Genomic DNA, 17,420 nt, shown 5'->3' with positions numbered 1-17,420 from the left:
TTTTTTGTTCCTCTACAAGGATAGCAGCTTTGCTTCTCTTTTGACCGAATTCATTGTGAGCAAACATTTTCTACAGTAGATCATTAGAACAAGTAATTGTAGCCATAGTAACAACTACTTTGCCTGAATTCAGTCTGATCTGTGTGATTTTATTGGAATTGTTGGCTATGGATTTAACAATTCTTATAAAGACTTCTTTAACTATTTATGATAGTTCTTGTATTTAATGTCTTAATATATGCCTTTCACCATGTTAAGGAAGTTTCTTGCATCAAATTATCTGTGTATTCAGGGATGAAGTTTTTAAAGATGAGACAGACAGCAGCCATGGAAGCTTAGCTGCTTTTAAGCCTAACATTCAGGAGTTGGAGATGCTTCTAGAGGCTTACTTTGTGCAGATTGATGGCACTCTAAACAAATTATCCCATGTATGTAGCCTGTTTTTTCTCTTGCAATCTTTCAGTACCTTGATCTACTTTTATTCTTTTATGAGTGGTTGATACAACTAGTATCACTATTGCCGAGCTTTAAGAGGAAATATAGAAGGCAACTTGCAAGAACTATTATTGGTATTCTACCTTAGGCTAAATAACTGAAATTTTAAATACCTGAAATTTTTATGTTCCAAATAGACACTGTAAAGGCCAATTTGCCCCTGAAAAAGTACTAGTGCTAGAATAGTTGTTACAGAACTAATATTGTTATCTATATCTAGACTAATATATAATCAAAACTCCAGACATTCATCAGATGTTCTATGCATACTCTCATGTGCATTGCACGTGGCCATGCATTGATCTACTAAGTAAAAGAGGCTATATCCTGCACATAATTTGTCTGCCTCTATTCATTCCAGCTTAATAGTTTCTTTTAAAAAAATATTTCTCATTCTGAAAATAATTATTAGTTGGAAGATTTTTTGCTGAGCTCAAAAATCAAGTAGATTTCATAGATTCATGTTTTTGCCCTTCTAATACATCGAGTTTGATATGCTGCTGAGGTTTTTCTTCATGTAGACCACAACAACTATGAATACCATTGATGCTCCAAATTATAGTAACACTGTAACTTCTTGTAGTTTTGTTAATAAATCACATTCTCCATTACTAAATTAACAGTTTTACCCATGATTGTCGAAACCGTCCCGAACCATCCGGTTTGGGGTGTCCCGAGCCGTACCGACGGTGGACCGAGATGGAGAACGAAGGGGGGAGGGAGAGGGAGTGGAAAGAAGAGAAAGGCCGGCCGGCGGAGGCCGAGGAGCTGCCGCACGGAGGAGGCGGAGCCCCTCCTCCTCGGCCTCTACCTCCTTCGCGCGGCGGCTCCTCGGCCCTTTGTTGGCTCTCTGCTGGCCTCCCTCTTTTTTCTCTCTTTTCCTCTCTCCCGTTCTCCCTCTCTCCCGCCTCTTACTGCGTCGGTACAAGGCCGGCACGGCGCGGCGCACGGCCGTACCGACCCATGCCGCTGGGCAACTGGTCCGGGGCTCGGTACCAGCACAGCAGACGTTGGTTTTACCAGTAATTTTTATAGCTTTCTTTTGGGTTTCTGACTCTAATGTCTCTCCTATCTGCACATAGTTGAAAGAGTATGTGGACGATACAGAAGATTACATCAACATCATGCTAGATGAGAAAGAGAATCAGCTGCTACAGACGGGAGTCATGCTCACCACCGCAACTGTTGTAGTCACTGCTGGCATTGTGGTTGTGAGCATATTTGGTATGAATATAGGTATTTCGCTATTTGATGTTCCAACTTTTTCCCAATTCTGGGAGACCACTTTTGGCACCATAGGCGGCTGTATCGTCCTATATGTTTTAGCCATTGGATTGGGCATGAGAAGTGGACTGCTGCAATGATCACAATTCTGAGTTATAAGCATATAGAGCTGACATGGAAGGTGCTTTACACTTGCAAACTTGGACCACTTTTGACATTGTGGTAGTATGTTAAGGTGAAAAAACATGGCGGGATAATGATGTTTTCTGCTGTATTTTTTGAATCCTATTTTGATGGTGCTCTTTATCTCAGCTTTATGACTGAGGGTTCAATTTTAAAAAATTAATGAAATTATGATCATCTTTTTATGATTTGCTAATGATACTCTATTATTTTTGGATGCTAAGATACAACTTGTGTGCATTTTCAAATGAACTTTATACCTCTTTAAGTTAGCTTGTGGATTGAAAAGTTTGATTATTCTAATCAAAACTATGATCTAGTTTGGAGAGGGTGAGCCTTGGTGCAATGATAAGGTTGCTCCATTGTGACATGAAGAATTATAGATTCGAAATACAAAAATAGCCTCTTTGAACATAGTTGCAAGGCTGCATATATTTGGCCACCCTCTCCAGATCCTATAATGGCAGGTAGGCTACCTTTTTTTTAGATATGATCTAGTTTGGGTTTATATTGGGAGGAGCAAGTCTCTAGCTGCTATCCTTGAAGGCAAACTTCATAAATACTTTGAAAAAAATGTCTTCCTCCGGTAGGGGATACTTAAGAGAAGTGATTCGATATCTCCACTTGATAAAATGGAGAAAAAGTTAGCTAGTTTGGGCTTCAAAAACATTTTTGTTTGGAGGCAGTATTATCTAATCTACCCATCTATTACTTTTTTTTGCCACCTGATTGGATGATTAAGACAACAGATCAGATTAGAACGGGTATTCTTTTGGAAAGGGTCTCAGTTGGTGAAAGGAGGATTCTTCCTACCTAACTAAGATATGGTCTGCAAATCCAAAGATCAAGGTTGTCTGGGTATAAAAAAATCCTAGAGATCTTGACATGCATTGTTGTACAAATGGTGGTGGAAATTATTAAAAATCCCTCTGATCATGTCAGGAAGAAGATTGTTTCGGTGGCAAAAAATCCCTCTGGTTTTCACACTGCTGTTCCTTGATGAATTCCCTGCTAGATTTCATGGAAAACGTTTTGAGGAAAACCAGGTCTACATGAAAGTGGGAACGAGCAAACATTTGGTGATGTCGGCAAGAGCAACACTGCTTCCTTGAGAGCTTCTCTATCATCATATTCTTTGTTCTCACACTGAACTACTGGGCTTGCTGCATAAATGCCTGTGCTTTTTAACCAGGTCTCCTTTTCCAATAGCTACTGACGGCAGTATGGTGGCAACCTTATTTCCTTTCATTGTTGCAGCCTATTTGTGCTTGTATCAACTCCTTGTCTTTCAACTGACTGCTAAACTATGATCAATGAGGACTGAGCTTTTAGCAAGTATATTAAAAACTTCTCCTTGAATGCTTTAATATTTCGTCGAGATCTTTGTGATGTGATGATTTTTTTTTCATAAGAAAATAAGTTTAAATTTCTCTCCATATGATTTGATGCATGCCGCCATTAACTTAACCCTATTAGGAATTTGTGTGGGTTAGGATTTCCAAGTCTACATAAGGATCTGGCCTCCTACTGTGTTATTAAAAGAATTGCCCATCAAGCACATCTTAGATAGAGTTGAATTGGTTAAGGTTTCCCTTGAGAGGATTCATTCATGTTCTATCTTTTGTAAGAGAATGAATATTTCATAAGCAATTCGAAACCATTTTCTCGGACATCATAAGTAATACAATTACCTATCTAATTCAATGGAACGGGTGTTGTTGTCTGTGCTGCTTCTACCGTTATATTCTTTGGAGAAAATCCTGCAGCAAGTTTCATTTCCAGCTGCATCTGAAAACTTGACACAAAAGGTTTGGAGAAAATCCTGCAGCAAGTTTCATTTCCAGCTGCATCTGAAAACTTGACACAAAAGGTTAAGCTTTGATTTTATCTACTACAAAGTAGCATATACTTAGTGCGGTGACAGGAGAAGCGGAAAATTCCTTGACATAGTTTTTGTTGCATTGCCGGTAAAATGGCTGAAGTTCCATATCTCCTTGTACTGAAACTCCAGTCCTTCTCCTGCATAAATTTCAGCCTAAGTTTAGAATATTGACGTGTGAGTTGGGGGCAAAAAAAGGTATCACTAAACCAAAAAATTTGGTAAACTTGGTAAGAAATATATAATGAGAACATCTGAATTGCAGTAAAGGATTCAGTATCAGAGTCCATTTCAGCTTCTGGATCCTTTTAATAGCCAACAACAACATGAAATTGCAACAAATAACTTGACGTAGTGTGGAATCCAATATTGTAACATGAACTGAAAGGACTTATTTCCTTGAAGAATACAGGGAACAAAGAAAATTTGAAGATCATTAAATTCCAACTACTAGTATTATAACCTAATTATTTGTTTCTATTTTTACAGTTTTTTTTTGGTTATGTGAAGTTCCCTGACAGTTTAAAGATAATTATTATTCCACTATGCAAGTGGATTTGGTGGATGCATATGCAACATAGATCTAACTCAATTCCAACCTTCTTTGGCATAGCAAATTGAGATACAACTCAAATGCATCGAATATAAATAAATCCAGCAATATCCAAAAACAATCTAAGTTCTAAATAATAATTAACAGTAAAAGTCCATGAAAGCTAATTGTATTATGAGCCATATGAGGTGCTACCGGTCGGCAATGCCATCCCCCTCTTCAAAAATATGAGATGCATAAAAATGAATCAACTAGCGACACATTCAATAAACATCGAGGTAAAAGTAGTTTATCTATCCAGAATCGCCTTTGAACCATACATATCTTGCATAAAGATGAGTAATTAACCGCACATACTAGCCCATCCCATGTAGCAATAAATTTGACTATAGAAACATTTGTAGTAAAGATTCTTTTTTCTCGTCCACATCAATCATTTTCTAATATTGTTACCAAGATTTATCTTAAAGAGTTCCCTGGAGTGGGGGTCTAATGTGAAGTTAATCACCATATAAGAATCCTAGTTTTCCATGGCTCTTGATGTGGAGTATTGGTTGGCCTGAAAACAGGGAGCTATGAGACAACAACAACAACGCAGACTTAATAAGGCCGCAAGATCATGAATCCTACTGGGTTTTCCCTCCATGTTCTTAATAAATAAATAAATCCAACATGTTAAAAGCTCTCCTCTTGACCAATCTAGTGGGCCCCCACCAGCCCATCTCCCGAGGCGAGATCCGTCGCTACCGCTTTGGCGGCCTTTGCCACGTCGGACAACCGGAAAGCGCATAAAGCGCTGCTAATCCCAATCCGCGTCCAATTCCAACAGCTCATCTACCCTCTCTCTCTCTCTCTCCTTTCTTCTATTAAGTGCAAAACCCTTATTCCGAAACTCAGAAACTCTCTCTCTCTCGCTCTCCCCTTTCCTGCATAAATTACAAAACCCTAATTCCGAAGCCTCACAAACTCCATAACCCAATCTCTCTGTTGAACCGATTCTACTCTTCTTCCCGAGCGGCGCCATGGCTGAAGGCGCATCCCCTCCCGCCGTCGACAACCTTGACGGTTAGTTGTTCCAAATTCTCTCCTATGTTAGGGATTAATTTCTAATTTTCATCTCTATTTTGATCCAGTTGCGAAATCTTCCACCTCTTGCGATTCTTTTTTTTTTTTCTTTATTGGATCCAAGATCACAAATCTTGCCTTTATCTTTCAGGAAAACTTGATAAGGTTTCGATCAGGCGTGGCGGAAAAGGAAGATCCCCTGCTTCGATTAATGGCGGGTATCGATCCAACTCTTCGTCGGCGAGGTCGACCGGGAGCTCGCCGGCTTCCGATTGGGCCCGGACGCCTGGGCAGCACAACCGGCAATTCAACAATTCGAGTTCGAGGTCGCTGGAGGAAGGAGATGATGGAGATGATTTGGCGGGGGCGGCGGAGAAGGCTAGGGCCAGTGGAGGGACTCCGTTGTCGAGGGATCAGAGGGAGGCGATAAGGTTCTCGATGGTAGGGAGGAAGAAGGACTTCAAGCACATGGAGAGGGTCGATGGCCGGTGGATCAATGTGCTCGAGGGGCTCGAGCTTCATACTGGAGTTTTTAGTGCAGCGGAGCAGAAGAGGATTGTGGCTTGCGTCTACGATGTTCAGGAGAAGGGGAGGAATCGGCAACTCAGAAGTATGATCTTGGTTACCCTTCTTGCACTTTTATTTGTGGTGATAAGAACATACAGGCGCTGGTTACTGCTATGCCAATTGCCAAGAGTTTTTTATGGTCTTGCACTGCATTGTGTCATACTAGAATCGCCATGAAAATATTATTTGGCTTTATCGTTATAAAATATAATCTTGATTTTGTGCTACATGCAAATCTAGTTACGATTCTGATATGCATAGATCAATGCAAAATTTGCTATTGTAGTATAGAAAAATTTATTAATTACATGAAAGTGTAGATTGAGGCACAATTTTGCTATTATAGGAAAAATCATGGCATGGTGTAGAACAATCATAAACTCTTTGATAAATAAATATCCTGTATGCAGACTGCCACTTGGGAATTTTGTTAACTTTAATGTTAAGAGCTCTCAATATATAAGCTTCTTGCTGGCACGAAGAGAACAGTAGCATGAGATGTAATCAAGGCCTTTATCTTGCATGTGAACTACCAGTTAGAAAATATGTTCAATATATTAATGTTATAAGCTTTTTAGTTATAGGATAAAACTTGGAGTGATGAAAAAAGAATTCAACAAGAGATTTATTCAAAGTCTTCCTTTTTATTTTGTTCTCTATCAGATGTCTCTGAAGAGATCATCCAAAAGCTTTTATACAACCTTCTCTGAAGATTTGATATATGGTTTATTTGATGAAACATTTTTTTTTTTGAAGCCTGTAAAAGAAATCCTTCGTGGTCTGGGGAGATCTCCTGTCCTTCTATATTTATAGTCAGACTCTTTTGATCACCTTGATTAAAATTGGGGCCCCGTTTATTAACTAGACTGCATCATTGAGGGGAATTAACATCCCATGGCAAACAGTATAATATTCTCTCCCCGCTTTGCTCATTTACTGCATGAAGGATGACGGACATACACCTGATGTTCATTTATCAATCACGAGTTCAATACTTTCTTGAAAAAACACTTCACTGACATTGACTGGTTCTGGTATTTAAGTAGCTTTAGAGCTGCCATTGACAGTTTCTAGTGTTAGCTATCTTTATTCCTTGCAAATATTCTGACTGATATAGAATGTAATCAAAGCTCTTTTTCTGAAATTCATTTTCATTTTTAAGGATGCTATCATCAGTATGCTATCCTTCTGCCCGGACTTGCAGAACATATGGTGCATGGAAGAAGGAAATGTTATATCCATCAAAACACTCACTGTTTTGTGCAATCTTTATTCTCTTGTGTAATGTTGGGTAACAGGAGGGAGAAGAGTTGCAGCAAATTTTTTACTTGCATGTCAGTTGAGTGTGGAGAAACTATGTCAGGGTGCCCTGTTGATGCACATGCATCAGATAACTTCCACACTCCATGAAAAACTTATTCATTAATTTCATTTTGACTTATCTAAAATAAGAGTTAACAGACTGTTAGATCAACTTGTTAAGAACATTAGCAATTACCATAAGTTTTGTTCAGGACTTACATTGCAATGAATGGTTACTGTGTTACACATAAGTAACAAATATACAAGCTACTGCTATTTGAATCTCAATACTTGATTTTATGTACTAAATTTTATGGAATTTGTTGTTCTGTCACTTGTGTTTCAGTATTAAAATATGGAAAGTTATGCATCGAACTATATCTTATATTTTTTTCATATTTTTAATGTAAAATTGCATGGGTAATTAACTTTTGATTCTCTTATTTAAACTTTGATTTTTTGGCCCTAGGACGCACATATTCGGAACCACGAAAATGGATGCGTGGGAAGGGGCGTGTAACGATACAATTTGGATGCTGCTACAACTATGCAGTGGTATGTGTATTGCTTGCCATAACTCGCAGCATTTCCACCTTTATAGCTATGTTGGCCGATGTGATTCTTACCACAAGTTGTGTACTTTGCAGGACAATTATGGGAATCCTCCAGGCATAATACAGGATGAGGAAGTAGATCCTATGCCGCCCTTATTAAAAACAATGATCAAGAGAATGGTTGCATGGCATGTCCTTCCTCCCACTTGTGTCCCTGATAGTTGCATCATCAACATATATGATAAAGATGACTGCATTCCTCCTCACATAGATCATCATGACTTCCTCCGGCCTTTTTGCACTGTCTCCTTGCTATCGAAGTGTAATATTTTATTTGGCAGAGAACTTAAAATAATGGGACCAGGAGAATTCTCAGGATCTACCGCAATACCTCTACCTGTTGGGTATGCTTATTATCTCCTTTGTTTATCACTATGATGCTACTTATGTTAACTGCTATTGGTAGTACACATACCTCTGGACAAGCTTAACTATAATAGGTTCTAAACAGTTTAAAATAGGATTTTGCTTTTTTTTCATATCTTTTTTCACTTCGCAGTTCTGTGCTTGTCTTAAATGGCAATGGTGCTGATGTGGCAAAGCATTGTGTGCCAGCTGTCCCCACTGAAAGGTAGTGTCTATACTTGAAGTTTCTTCCATGCAGTTTATTCATGTGATTGAGTTATTATATCTGCAACTTACTGCCATTTCTAACCGCTTCTATCACATTACCTATTGCACAGGATTTCTATTACGTTCAGAAAGATGGATGACAGTAAGCTTCCTTACAAGTTCTCACCTGACCCGGCTCTGCAGAATCTTCATCCTCTTGCATATCCACCAATAAAATCCCCAGTGCAACAAGTAGCTAACACACTTTCTCCAAATCAGCAGCAAATTACTCCAGAAGCTCAAGTTCTGGGTAAACATATGCACTGCCACTGGAGCCATAATTCGAAGGCCCAGGAGCAAGTAGAAATTGCTGGGCTGGCTTCTAGCAGCCCCTTTAAATTGGGTTCAGATGATTTTCCTCCACTGGGTTCGAGTTCAGCAAATGGCCGATCAAACAAGCCAAGCCGTCCATTGCGGCAGGAACTTGAGCAACAGAAACTTTAAGATATTTTTGTAGTTATATGTCAGGCATTCGTTTTGTTATTTCCGTAATATGTTGCATGCCATGATCAGGTTGTAATCTATCTATCGTCAATGCAGGTACACTTACTGTTTCTTATGATGAAGTTTTACTGGTGCATGTTCTCTGTGGAGCATGCTGGTAAAATTTGAGATGTCATGCAACTGGATGGTCCTAATACAAGCGAGTCAGTGGAATGCTTTTAGATTAATGGGAGTGGTTTAGGTCTGTTGGGGGTCCGATGCAGCACTTTTATCGACCATTGGATTACCATCGTGATACGTAACTGGCATGCGCTTTGAAGCTGTATCTGGGGCTCCCTGATATCAGCAATCTCAAAGCTCGCCGATCATGGATCACGATGGTGATCCAACTGTCCCTTCTGTATCGGACCAGCTGCTCGTCCGATGAGCTTTCAAACCTGAGCCTCTCCCATGTGGGCAATGTGAGGCATGAAAGATGGTGCAGATTGATAAGCCCTCGATCAATAATGGGTCATTTAGGGGGCTCTTAGCCAGCCAAATCATTATGTTGAAATTTTGTTGTGCACGTTAGATTTAGATGTAAGTGCACCATGCTGTGTGGTTTGGAGTTCAGACTGCTAACGATCTAGATGACGCTCCATCCCGGAAGAATGTAAAGTTTCTTTTTCAAATATTTGTATTTATGTCATTTATGAGCATCACTATTCACCTGACTGATGACAGATAAATTAGAATTTGCCCTTCTTATAAGAGAAAGGAAGAAAGGCTGCACACATTACGATCATCCAAGTTCAAATACTTGAAGATGCTGATGCACCACCCAAGACTTGAAGCCCGAACCTCTAAGCTAAATTGACAGGTGTGACTACTTAGGCAACCCCCCAATTCACAATAGGATCTGAGCTCTTGGTATCTTATTACAGATCATTAGGCCTCTCAAGCTTGATTAAATCCAGTGATTTTTCTTCAGTGAGCTCTTTGAAGTTCAGTTGATTTGAAAAGCTGATAGTGTCTTGCTTTTATTTACTCAAATCATAAATAAAAATTTAGATAATTCTGAAACTACGATACCATGTGAACTCTGTTTAATGCAGCCCAACACAGTGGTGAGCAACAGAAAGGTACACTGCATAACTTTCAAGAAAACAATCATTGCCATTACAGAAGCCAAATGCAAGAGAAGCATAGTTGAATGTTTTGGTCAGAGAGAAACAGTACCATAAGATCACGTTCTGTAAAGAAAATATTAAAGTTGTAGTGAAAAGAGTACTAATTTGGCACTTAAATCTTCCTTAAAAATATAAAACCTTGTTCTGAGAAAACCATATCCTCTAAATCTTAAAACTATGAGAGATATTATCCAGTCATTGACATTCAATTACCTTTGTTCTAGCCAATGGAGTAGTCCATAATGTATCGCCAACTGATGATAGAAAACCTTCTTTGAGAACATGTATAATCTTCTGGTACAGGAATAATTTTGCTTGAGATGATGAAATCATTCATGTAAGATATTGAATATAAGTGCAATGTCTTGTGGTTCACACAAGTCAATGGTTGGTGCAATTCCCGGTATCTCCTTGTCAAAAGATTTAACATCATCTGCTTTACCAACAGTGTTTCAGTAGTCAAGGTCCTGGAAAACTAGAAACAGGCAATGTGATGATTACTGTAGATACCCCATTTCTTATATTAACAAAACAGATTCTAGGGCCTAGGAACCATTGACAAATTTTAATCCCAATTCACTGTCCAATAATTGGGCAAAATCTTCAGTTAAAGAAGATAGATGATGTCAAAGGGAATAAGGTTTATATACAGAATTTTATGCTTCCCCATATCCAAGAGCAGTTACTGGTAATCAAGGCTCATTCATCAGGCCCAAAATCATCATCAGATGCGCCTTCCAGAAATGAGCCAAGAGACTTGCGCAATATGCTGAAAGATTTGTCATCCTGGATCACATTGACATAAAGTAGCATCATTGGAAAGTAGATTGTGGGAAAGTGGAATACATGCATAAACTTTGAAATTACATCACTAGGGAAAAGAATATGAAATCATTTCAATTCGTCTATATTTCCAAAATAGAAAATCAAATATATTGGGCAGATTCTTTCTGAAAATAATATATTAGATTAAAAATGTACAGTTAAATCTTTTCGCATTTTTTTTCTCTTTCAAATTGATATATCTTTATACACAAGCTTTATATAGAAACCACATTCATATATCTTGTATAGCATGCACAAGTGATTGTTAAACACCTAGGCATAATGTATAAAAAAAGTGGTATAACAATGCAGATCTTGGGGCGAAAGTTATGATAAAAACAGCGGCGCAATGCACGAGACTCCGGCCATTGCAGGGTCTGGGAGGGGTCAAATGTATTGAGCCTTACTCCTACATGTAGAAAGGCTATGTTACGAACTCCAGATCATAATAAAACAACCTTACTATTGCCCCATGGCTCACTCTTAGGATGAAAATTATAATACATCAAGATAATTTTGTAAATAAAAGCAGATAAAACAATTAGAGAACAGTAGAAAATCATAAATGACAGTCTGCTAACTTAAACATCCCTCATTCATATACCTGCTTCTTCTTTTTTAGAGATTCTTCTGCTCTGGCAATCTTCAGAACACAAGCCTTCTCAAGTTCCGACGGATTAGCTTTTCCTTCTTCCCTGAAAACTTGAGAAGAAATATAAAACATTGAACATCTGCTGAAAGTAGGCTGGATGGATTCCAAGTAACTGGAAACAAACACTGTTACTCACGCTGTTGTTCGTAACGGACATATAGTTTATCCTTTTCATCTTCATATTTGGAAAATAATTCTGCAGAATACACCAAACTAATAAGACTTTGAAATAGAAAGAAAGGTATGTAACTTGAGTTTTATTGAATGATCAGGGAGAGAGAGAAATCTTAACCAACACATCAGATAGTAGATAATACATTGCTAAAATAATAATGATAATAATAATAATAATTCCAGGCACCACAATATAATATCCTTAACTTTGTTGCCAGATTTCTGTCAAGAAAGGTACTGCCTCCTACAGGAAAGAGGACCGGGAGACAAATACCAACTCATTTTGAAGGCAAGCATATCATTTTATTGATGTCATTTTTATTCAATACTTGAGGACCGCATGGATCACCAAAGATGCATGAAAATTCAAAAAACAGATTAAAGAAATTGTAGAAGATGAACATAGATGAGAGCGATATGTGTCATATTATGGGACAGACAAATATGTCCTCGGAGAGCTCTGGGGCTTACAAAAGGTACGTTTATTAAGCTATAAGGTTTTAACTTTAAAAGAATTTTATCTTCAAAGTTAATAGGCAATTTTATAGTCTAATGGATTTAGAACTATAGGTGTTCCCATTATTTTTTCTTTTTCTTTTTTTTTTTTTTGTTGAGGGAAAGGAGGGCAGAGGCCACCATTTACTGAAAAAGAGACAACAGTGCCTCCAAATGAAGGTCAGGGAAGCTACAGGATCAAAAGCAAATTTCTGATAATGAAAACAAAGGAGACAGCAAAAGCCAATCGTTCTCTGCCAAAAGCTTCTCCTTGGGTTTACAGAACACTTTTTCCATGGAACACTTTCTACTCTTTTGCAAGAGACAAAACTTTGAAAAGGACAACATCGTAATAGTTGTTCATTTGCTAACGAGAATATTGAAGTTTGCATAGAACTTCCAAAAGTGTTCAATGGAAGCTTTCAGATTTTTTTTTTTCTTTTTGGGAGAAATACAGTGAGAATGCCACCATTCAGATTTGAAACTGGGACCTCTCCCCACTGCGTGTGCTGAGGAGAGGGTGCCAACCAGCAGATCCAGACACAGTTGGCCAGAGAATAATGTTGCACACACTCCAAATATAGTTAATCTAATAATCCACATCGCAATAAAAGAGGTTCAAGTGCCTCATCAATGAGGGGATTCGACTGCATTGGCAGAGTCATTTAGTAGAAAATGACAAGCGTTGTATCAGATGCTTTGACTTTATGCCTTGTAATGCTTTTGATGTCGCCACTTTTCTTACCTCCTGATAAATGCAGACTACTGCATATTTGGTGGTTAAAATATTTGGCATAATAGACAGACAATGAAAGGTCGCATGAGCATTTCATTTGCTGGGAGTGTTCAAGACAAAGTGATAAAGCAATGAACAACAATCAAAGTGATTATTTGAGATGCTTTTTCAATGACTAAGTCAATCAAAACAAACCTGAAAATAACTATTACATGCTGCAAGTCATAAGCTTGTCCCACATGGCACCACTGAGAAAATGTCAATTATTGCTATGAACAAAACGGTTTGAATTGTTTCTTTGAATGAAGTCTAATATCTGGACCATATTGATGTGAATAAATGTTGATAGAATGTCATGAAATAACTGTTCTAATGTATACATATGTAAACAAGGTTTGTTCATTATCCATTGTGATGTCATCAAGGTTAATTGCACATCAACCTTGTGAATATGTTATATGACCTGTCCATATTTTTGTTACTTTCTAATAATTCATAGAAATCCAAAGTAAAATGGTAGCATGATTGGTTAGCATCTACTTATTTCAGTTGATTGATTTTACCAAATAACAGTAGTGCTTTTGTCTCTGATTATCTGTTAAGTTGTGGATTGCTTTTAGTCGACTGCCTTTAGTTCATTGTATGACTTATCCTCTTTCACTGATACTAGCATATGCGCATGCAAAATGCATGTCAAAAGAAAAGGAATAACACTGAACGATATGTCAATCGGTAACTAGTTTTTATTCTTGTGCAGTAATTTGTGGAGGAGAATCACTGACGAGAAATAAATTCAAGATCAAATTAATGAGAAAACAAGAAAATATTGAAAGATAATGCTTTAGGATGTAGTTTATTTTCTTCCTTTACACCCATGTCATCATCACAATCATAGCCAATCTTATTTTTTACAAATAACTTAAAGATGGTAGAATAAGTAATGAGTAGTTAGAAGAAAAACAATGTTGAATGAAATTACTATTTCCAAAGCTCTCAGATTAGCCCTTTTTTATGGAAAATTATAACAGAATTTAATGTTCATATGGAAACAATGCTAAGAATTAAGAAGGAAAAAGGAACAAAATTCAAGATTTCTTTGATCTCTTCTATTGACTCCTTTTAATAAAAGCTGACAAAGAAAACATGAAACCAATACTAGAACTATTTTCTTCTTAAAATAAATGAAATAAGAAAATAAATTATGAATTAAGAGAATGAACTTATAAATAGGGCATGTATAAGTGCAAAAATAGTTTCCTACTCTCAAAGTTACAGAAAAAAGTTGAAATAATGTCTTAAAGGACCAAAATTAATGCTTGAGATCGGCTTCTCCCACCTCATGTCTGATTCTATATTAAGAAAGTTAGTTGATGATATCTTGGTTTGTTCTTATATTTCTATTTAAAATTATATTAAGAAGGGGAAAACTAATAAGGCTTTTAACAAGAAATTTCTTGATATAGTCTTCTATATTGATGTTCATATTCTATATTAGTTTTTAATTTTCTCTTCTTCATTTAATACTTATCTATTCTTTTTATATGTAATGGGCGTTGTGGATGTCGGCATACTAGTATAACTTATCTTGGGCCTACAGACCCTAGCACTCGATCGAACATAAATCGAACTCCATGTGCCTCCATGCAATGTGCTTCATGGGACAAATCTGTCCAATAGAATCCCACTGACAACAACTTGAACTCAAACATTGTTAGAGCCACAGTAACTTGAAACTTAGAGAGCGCCCAGAGAGGATTATCCGGCACCTTTTCCCCTATATACTAGGGTACCATTTCTATTTCACTAAGCCTTGGTTCACTCATATGTAAGTCACCTTCTCTGATCAAAGTAACAATCTAACTAAACACAGTGAACCAAGACAGGTAAAACTGGCATAACAAACATCAACGAATATCCGAACCATTCATCATCATTATCCTAGCCTCTTCTTGTCCACATTGGATAAGCTATGAAGCATAAATTTAAGTAGAGAAGTCTCAAGCTTTATTTTATATGTGCAGAGCAAAGTAGAATGCAGACATGGTTGGTGAGTTGGGTCCATAATGGGTATGGATTTAATGTATCTGATTAGTCTGGATATGCTGGCACACCATTTCCTCTTTTGGAAATATGATAGCTTTTTAAGGACCTAGATGACCACCAGCCTGGCCGAGCCTGTTCACACTAAGTAGGTCATAGAAGAGTGACTATTATTTATCTACTATAATTACATATATTGGTTAGGTCATTTTGCCATTTCGACACAATTTTGAACTTGTTAGGCGAACCATGAAACAAGGGTGGACAAAAATTGGCAAAGAACAGGAAGTAATGCCTGATATGGCTAGCTGTACGTTTGGGTCCACCTTTTTGGCTGCTGGAGCAAGCCAGAGGACTCTAAGCCTGGACAAGACCACTTGAATTGCAGATAGGACAAATATTGATGACCTGACGGTTGAATATTGCATTTTCCATATTGATATTTTTTGTTCCTCTACAAGGATAGCAGCTTTGCTTCTCTTTTGACCGAATTCATTGTGAGCAAACATTTTCTACAGTAGATCATTAGAACTAGTAATTGTAGCCATAGTAACAACTACTTTGCCTGAATTCAGTCTGATCTGTGTGATTTTATTGGAATTGTTGGCAATGGATTTAACAATTCTTATAAAGACTTCTTTAACTATTTATGATAGTTCTTGTATTTAATGTCTTAATATATGCCTTTCACCATGTTAAGGAAGTTTCTTGCGTCAAATTATCTGTGTATTCAGGGATGAAGTTTTTAAAGATGAGACAGACAGCAGCCATGGAAGCTTAGCTGCTTTTAAGCCTAACGTTCAGGAGTTGGAGATGCTTCTAGAGGCTTACTTTGTGCAGATTGATGGCACTCTAAACAAATTATCCCATGTATGTAGCCTGTTTTTTCTCTTGCAATCTTTCAGTACCTTGATCTACTTTTATTCTTTTATGAGTGGTTGATACAACTAGTATCACTATTGCCGAGCTTTAAGAGGAAATATAGAAGGCAACTTGCAAGAACTATTATTGGTATTCTACCTTAGGCTAAATAACTGAAATTTTAAATACCTAAAATTTTTATGTTCCAAATAGACACTGTAAAGGCCAATTTGCCCCTGAAAAAGTACTAGTGCTAAAATAGTTGTTACAGAACTAATATTGTTATCTATATCTAGACTAATATATAGTCAAAACTCCAGACATTCATCAGATGTTCTATGCATACTCTCATGTGCATTGCACGTGGCCATGCATCGATCTACTAAGTAAAAGAGGCTATATCCTGCACATAATTTGTCTGCCTCTATTCATTCCAGCTTAATAGTTTCTTTGAAAAAAATATTTCTCATTCTGAAAATAATTATTATTTGGAAGATTTTTTGCTGAGCTCAAAAATCAAGTAGATTTCATAGATTCGTGTTTTTGTCCTTCTAATATATCGAGTTTGATATACTGCTGAGGTTTTTCTTCATGTAGACCACAACAACTATGAACACCATTGATGCTCCAGATTGCAGTAACACTGTAACTTCTTGTAGTTTTGTTAATAAATCACATTCTCCATTACTAAATTAACAGTTTTACCCATGGTCGTCGAAACCGTCCCGAACCACCCGATTTGGGGTGTCCCGAGCCGTACCGACGGTGGACCGGGACGGAGAACGAAGGAGGGAGGGAGAGGGAGAGGAAAGAAGAGAAAGGCCGGCCGGCGGAGGCCGAGGAGCTGCCGCACGGAGGACGCGGAGCCCCTCCTCCTCGGCCTCTACCTCCTTCGCGCGGCGGCTCCTCGGCCCTTTGTTGGCTCTCTGCTGGCCTCCCTCTTTTTTCTCTCTTTTCCTCTCTCCCGTTCTCCCTCTCTCTCGCCTCTTACTACGTCGGTACAAGGCCGGCACGGCACGGCGCAGGGCCGTACCGACCCGTGCCGCTGGGCAACCGGTCCGGGGCTCGGTACCAGCACAGCAGACGTTGGTTTTACCAGTAATTTTTATAGCTTTCTTTTGGGTTTCTGACTCTAATGTCTCTCCTATCTGCACATAGTTGAAAGAGTATGTGGACAATACAGAAGATTACATCAACATCATGCTAGATGAGAAACAGAATCAGCTGCTACAGACGGGAGTCATGATCACCACCGCAACTGTTGTAGTCACTGCTGACATTGTGGTTGTGAGCATATTTGGTATGAATATAGGTATTTCGCTATTTGATGTTCCAAATTTTTCCCAATTCTGGGAGACCACTTTTGGCACCATAGGCGGCTGTATCGTCCTATATGTTTTAGCCATTGGATTGGGCATGAGAAGTGGACTGCTGCAATGATCACAATTCTGAGTTATAAGCATATAGAGCTGACATGGAAGGTGCTTTACACTTGCAAACTTGAGACCACTTTTGACATTGTGGTAGTAT

At 38.1% G+C, this 17,420-nt stretch overlaps 2 protein-coding genes across 2 annotated transcripts; both read left to right on the top strand.

Annotated features, from left to right (window-relative positions):
• Positions 1-219: 219 nt before the first annotated feature.
• On the top strand, positions 220-1,911 carry LOC120107006 (magnesium transporter MRS2-F-like). Its single transcript, XM_039120149.1, has 2 exons — positions 220-428; positions 1,578-1,911. Exons 1-2 carry the CDS (start codon positions 372-374, stop codon positions 1,857-1,859), a joined length of 339 nt encoding a protein of 112 aa, XP_038976077.1. The 5' UTR covers positions 220-371; the 3' UTR covers positions 1,860-1,911.
• Positions 1,912-5,193: 3,282 nt separating this feature from the next.
• On the top strand, positions 5,194-9,060 carry LOC120107005 (RNA demethylase ALKBH9B-like). Its single transcript, XM_039120148.1, has 6 exons — positions 5,194-5,399; positions 5,551-6,009; positions 7,738-7,823; positions 7,916-8,226; positions 8,382-8,453; positions 8,566-9,060. The coding sequence occupies exons 1-6, from the start codon at positions 5,357-5,359 to the stop codon at positions 8,936-8,938; spliced, it is 1,344 nt and encodes a 447-aa protein (XP_038976076.1). The 5' UTR covers positions 5,194-5,356; the 3' UTR covers positions 8,939-9,060.
• Positions 9,061-17,420: the final 8,360 nt, after the last annotated feature.

This window comes from Phoenix dactylifera, unplaced genomic scaffold (assembly GCF_009389715.1).
Source record: "Phoenix dactylifera cultivar Barhee BC4 unplaced genomic scaffold, palm_55x_up_171113_PBpolish2nd_filt_p 000723F, whole genome shotgun sequence".
Lineage (NCBI taxonomy): Eukaryota > Viridiplantae > Streptophyta > Magnoliopsida > Arecales > Arecaceae > Phoenix > Phoenix dactylifera.
Note: the sequence above shows the minus strand (reverse complement) of the source record. Positions and strands in the feature narration are given on the sequence as shown.

Coding starts and splice junctions, on each gene's coding strand:
- LOC120107005 (XM_039120148.1), top strand. CDS start 5,357: ATGGCTGAAGGCGCATCCCCTCCCGCCGTCGACAACCTTGACG. Junction 5,400..5,550: donor CGCCGTCGACAACCTTGACG/GTTAGTTGTTCC, acceptor TTTATCTTTCAG/GAAAACTTGATAAGGTTTCG. Junction 6,010..7,737: donor GAGGAATCGGCAACTCAGAA/GTATGATCTTGG, acceptor TTTTGGCCCTAG/GACGCACATATTCGGAACCA.
- LOC120107006 (XM_039120149.1), top strand. CDS start 372: ATGCTTCTAGAGGCTTACTTTGTGCAGATTGATGGCACTCTAAACAAA. Junction 429..1,577: donor CTCTAAACAAATTATCCCAT/GTATGTAGCCTG, acceptor ATCTGCACATAG/TTGAAAGAGTATGTGGACGA.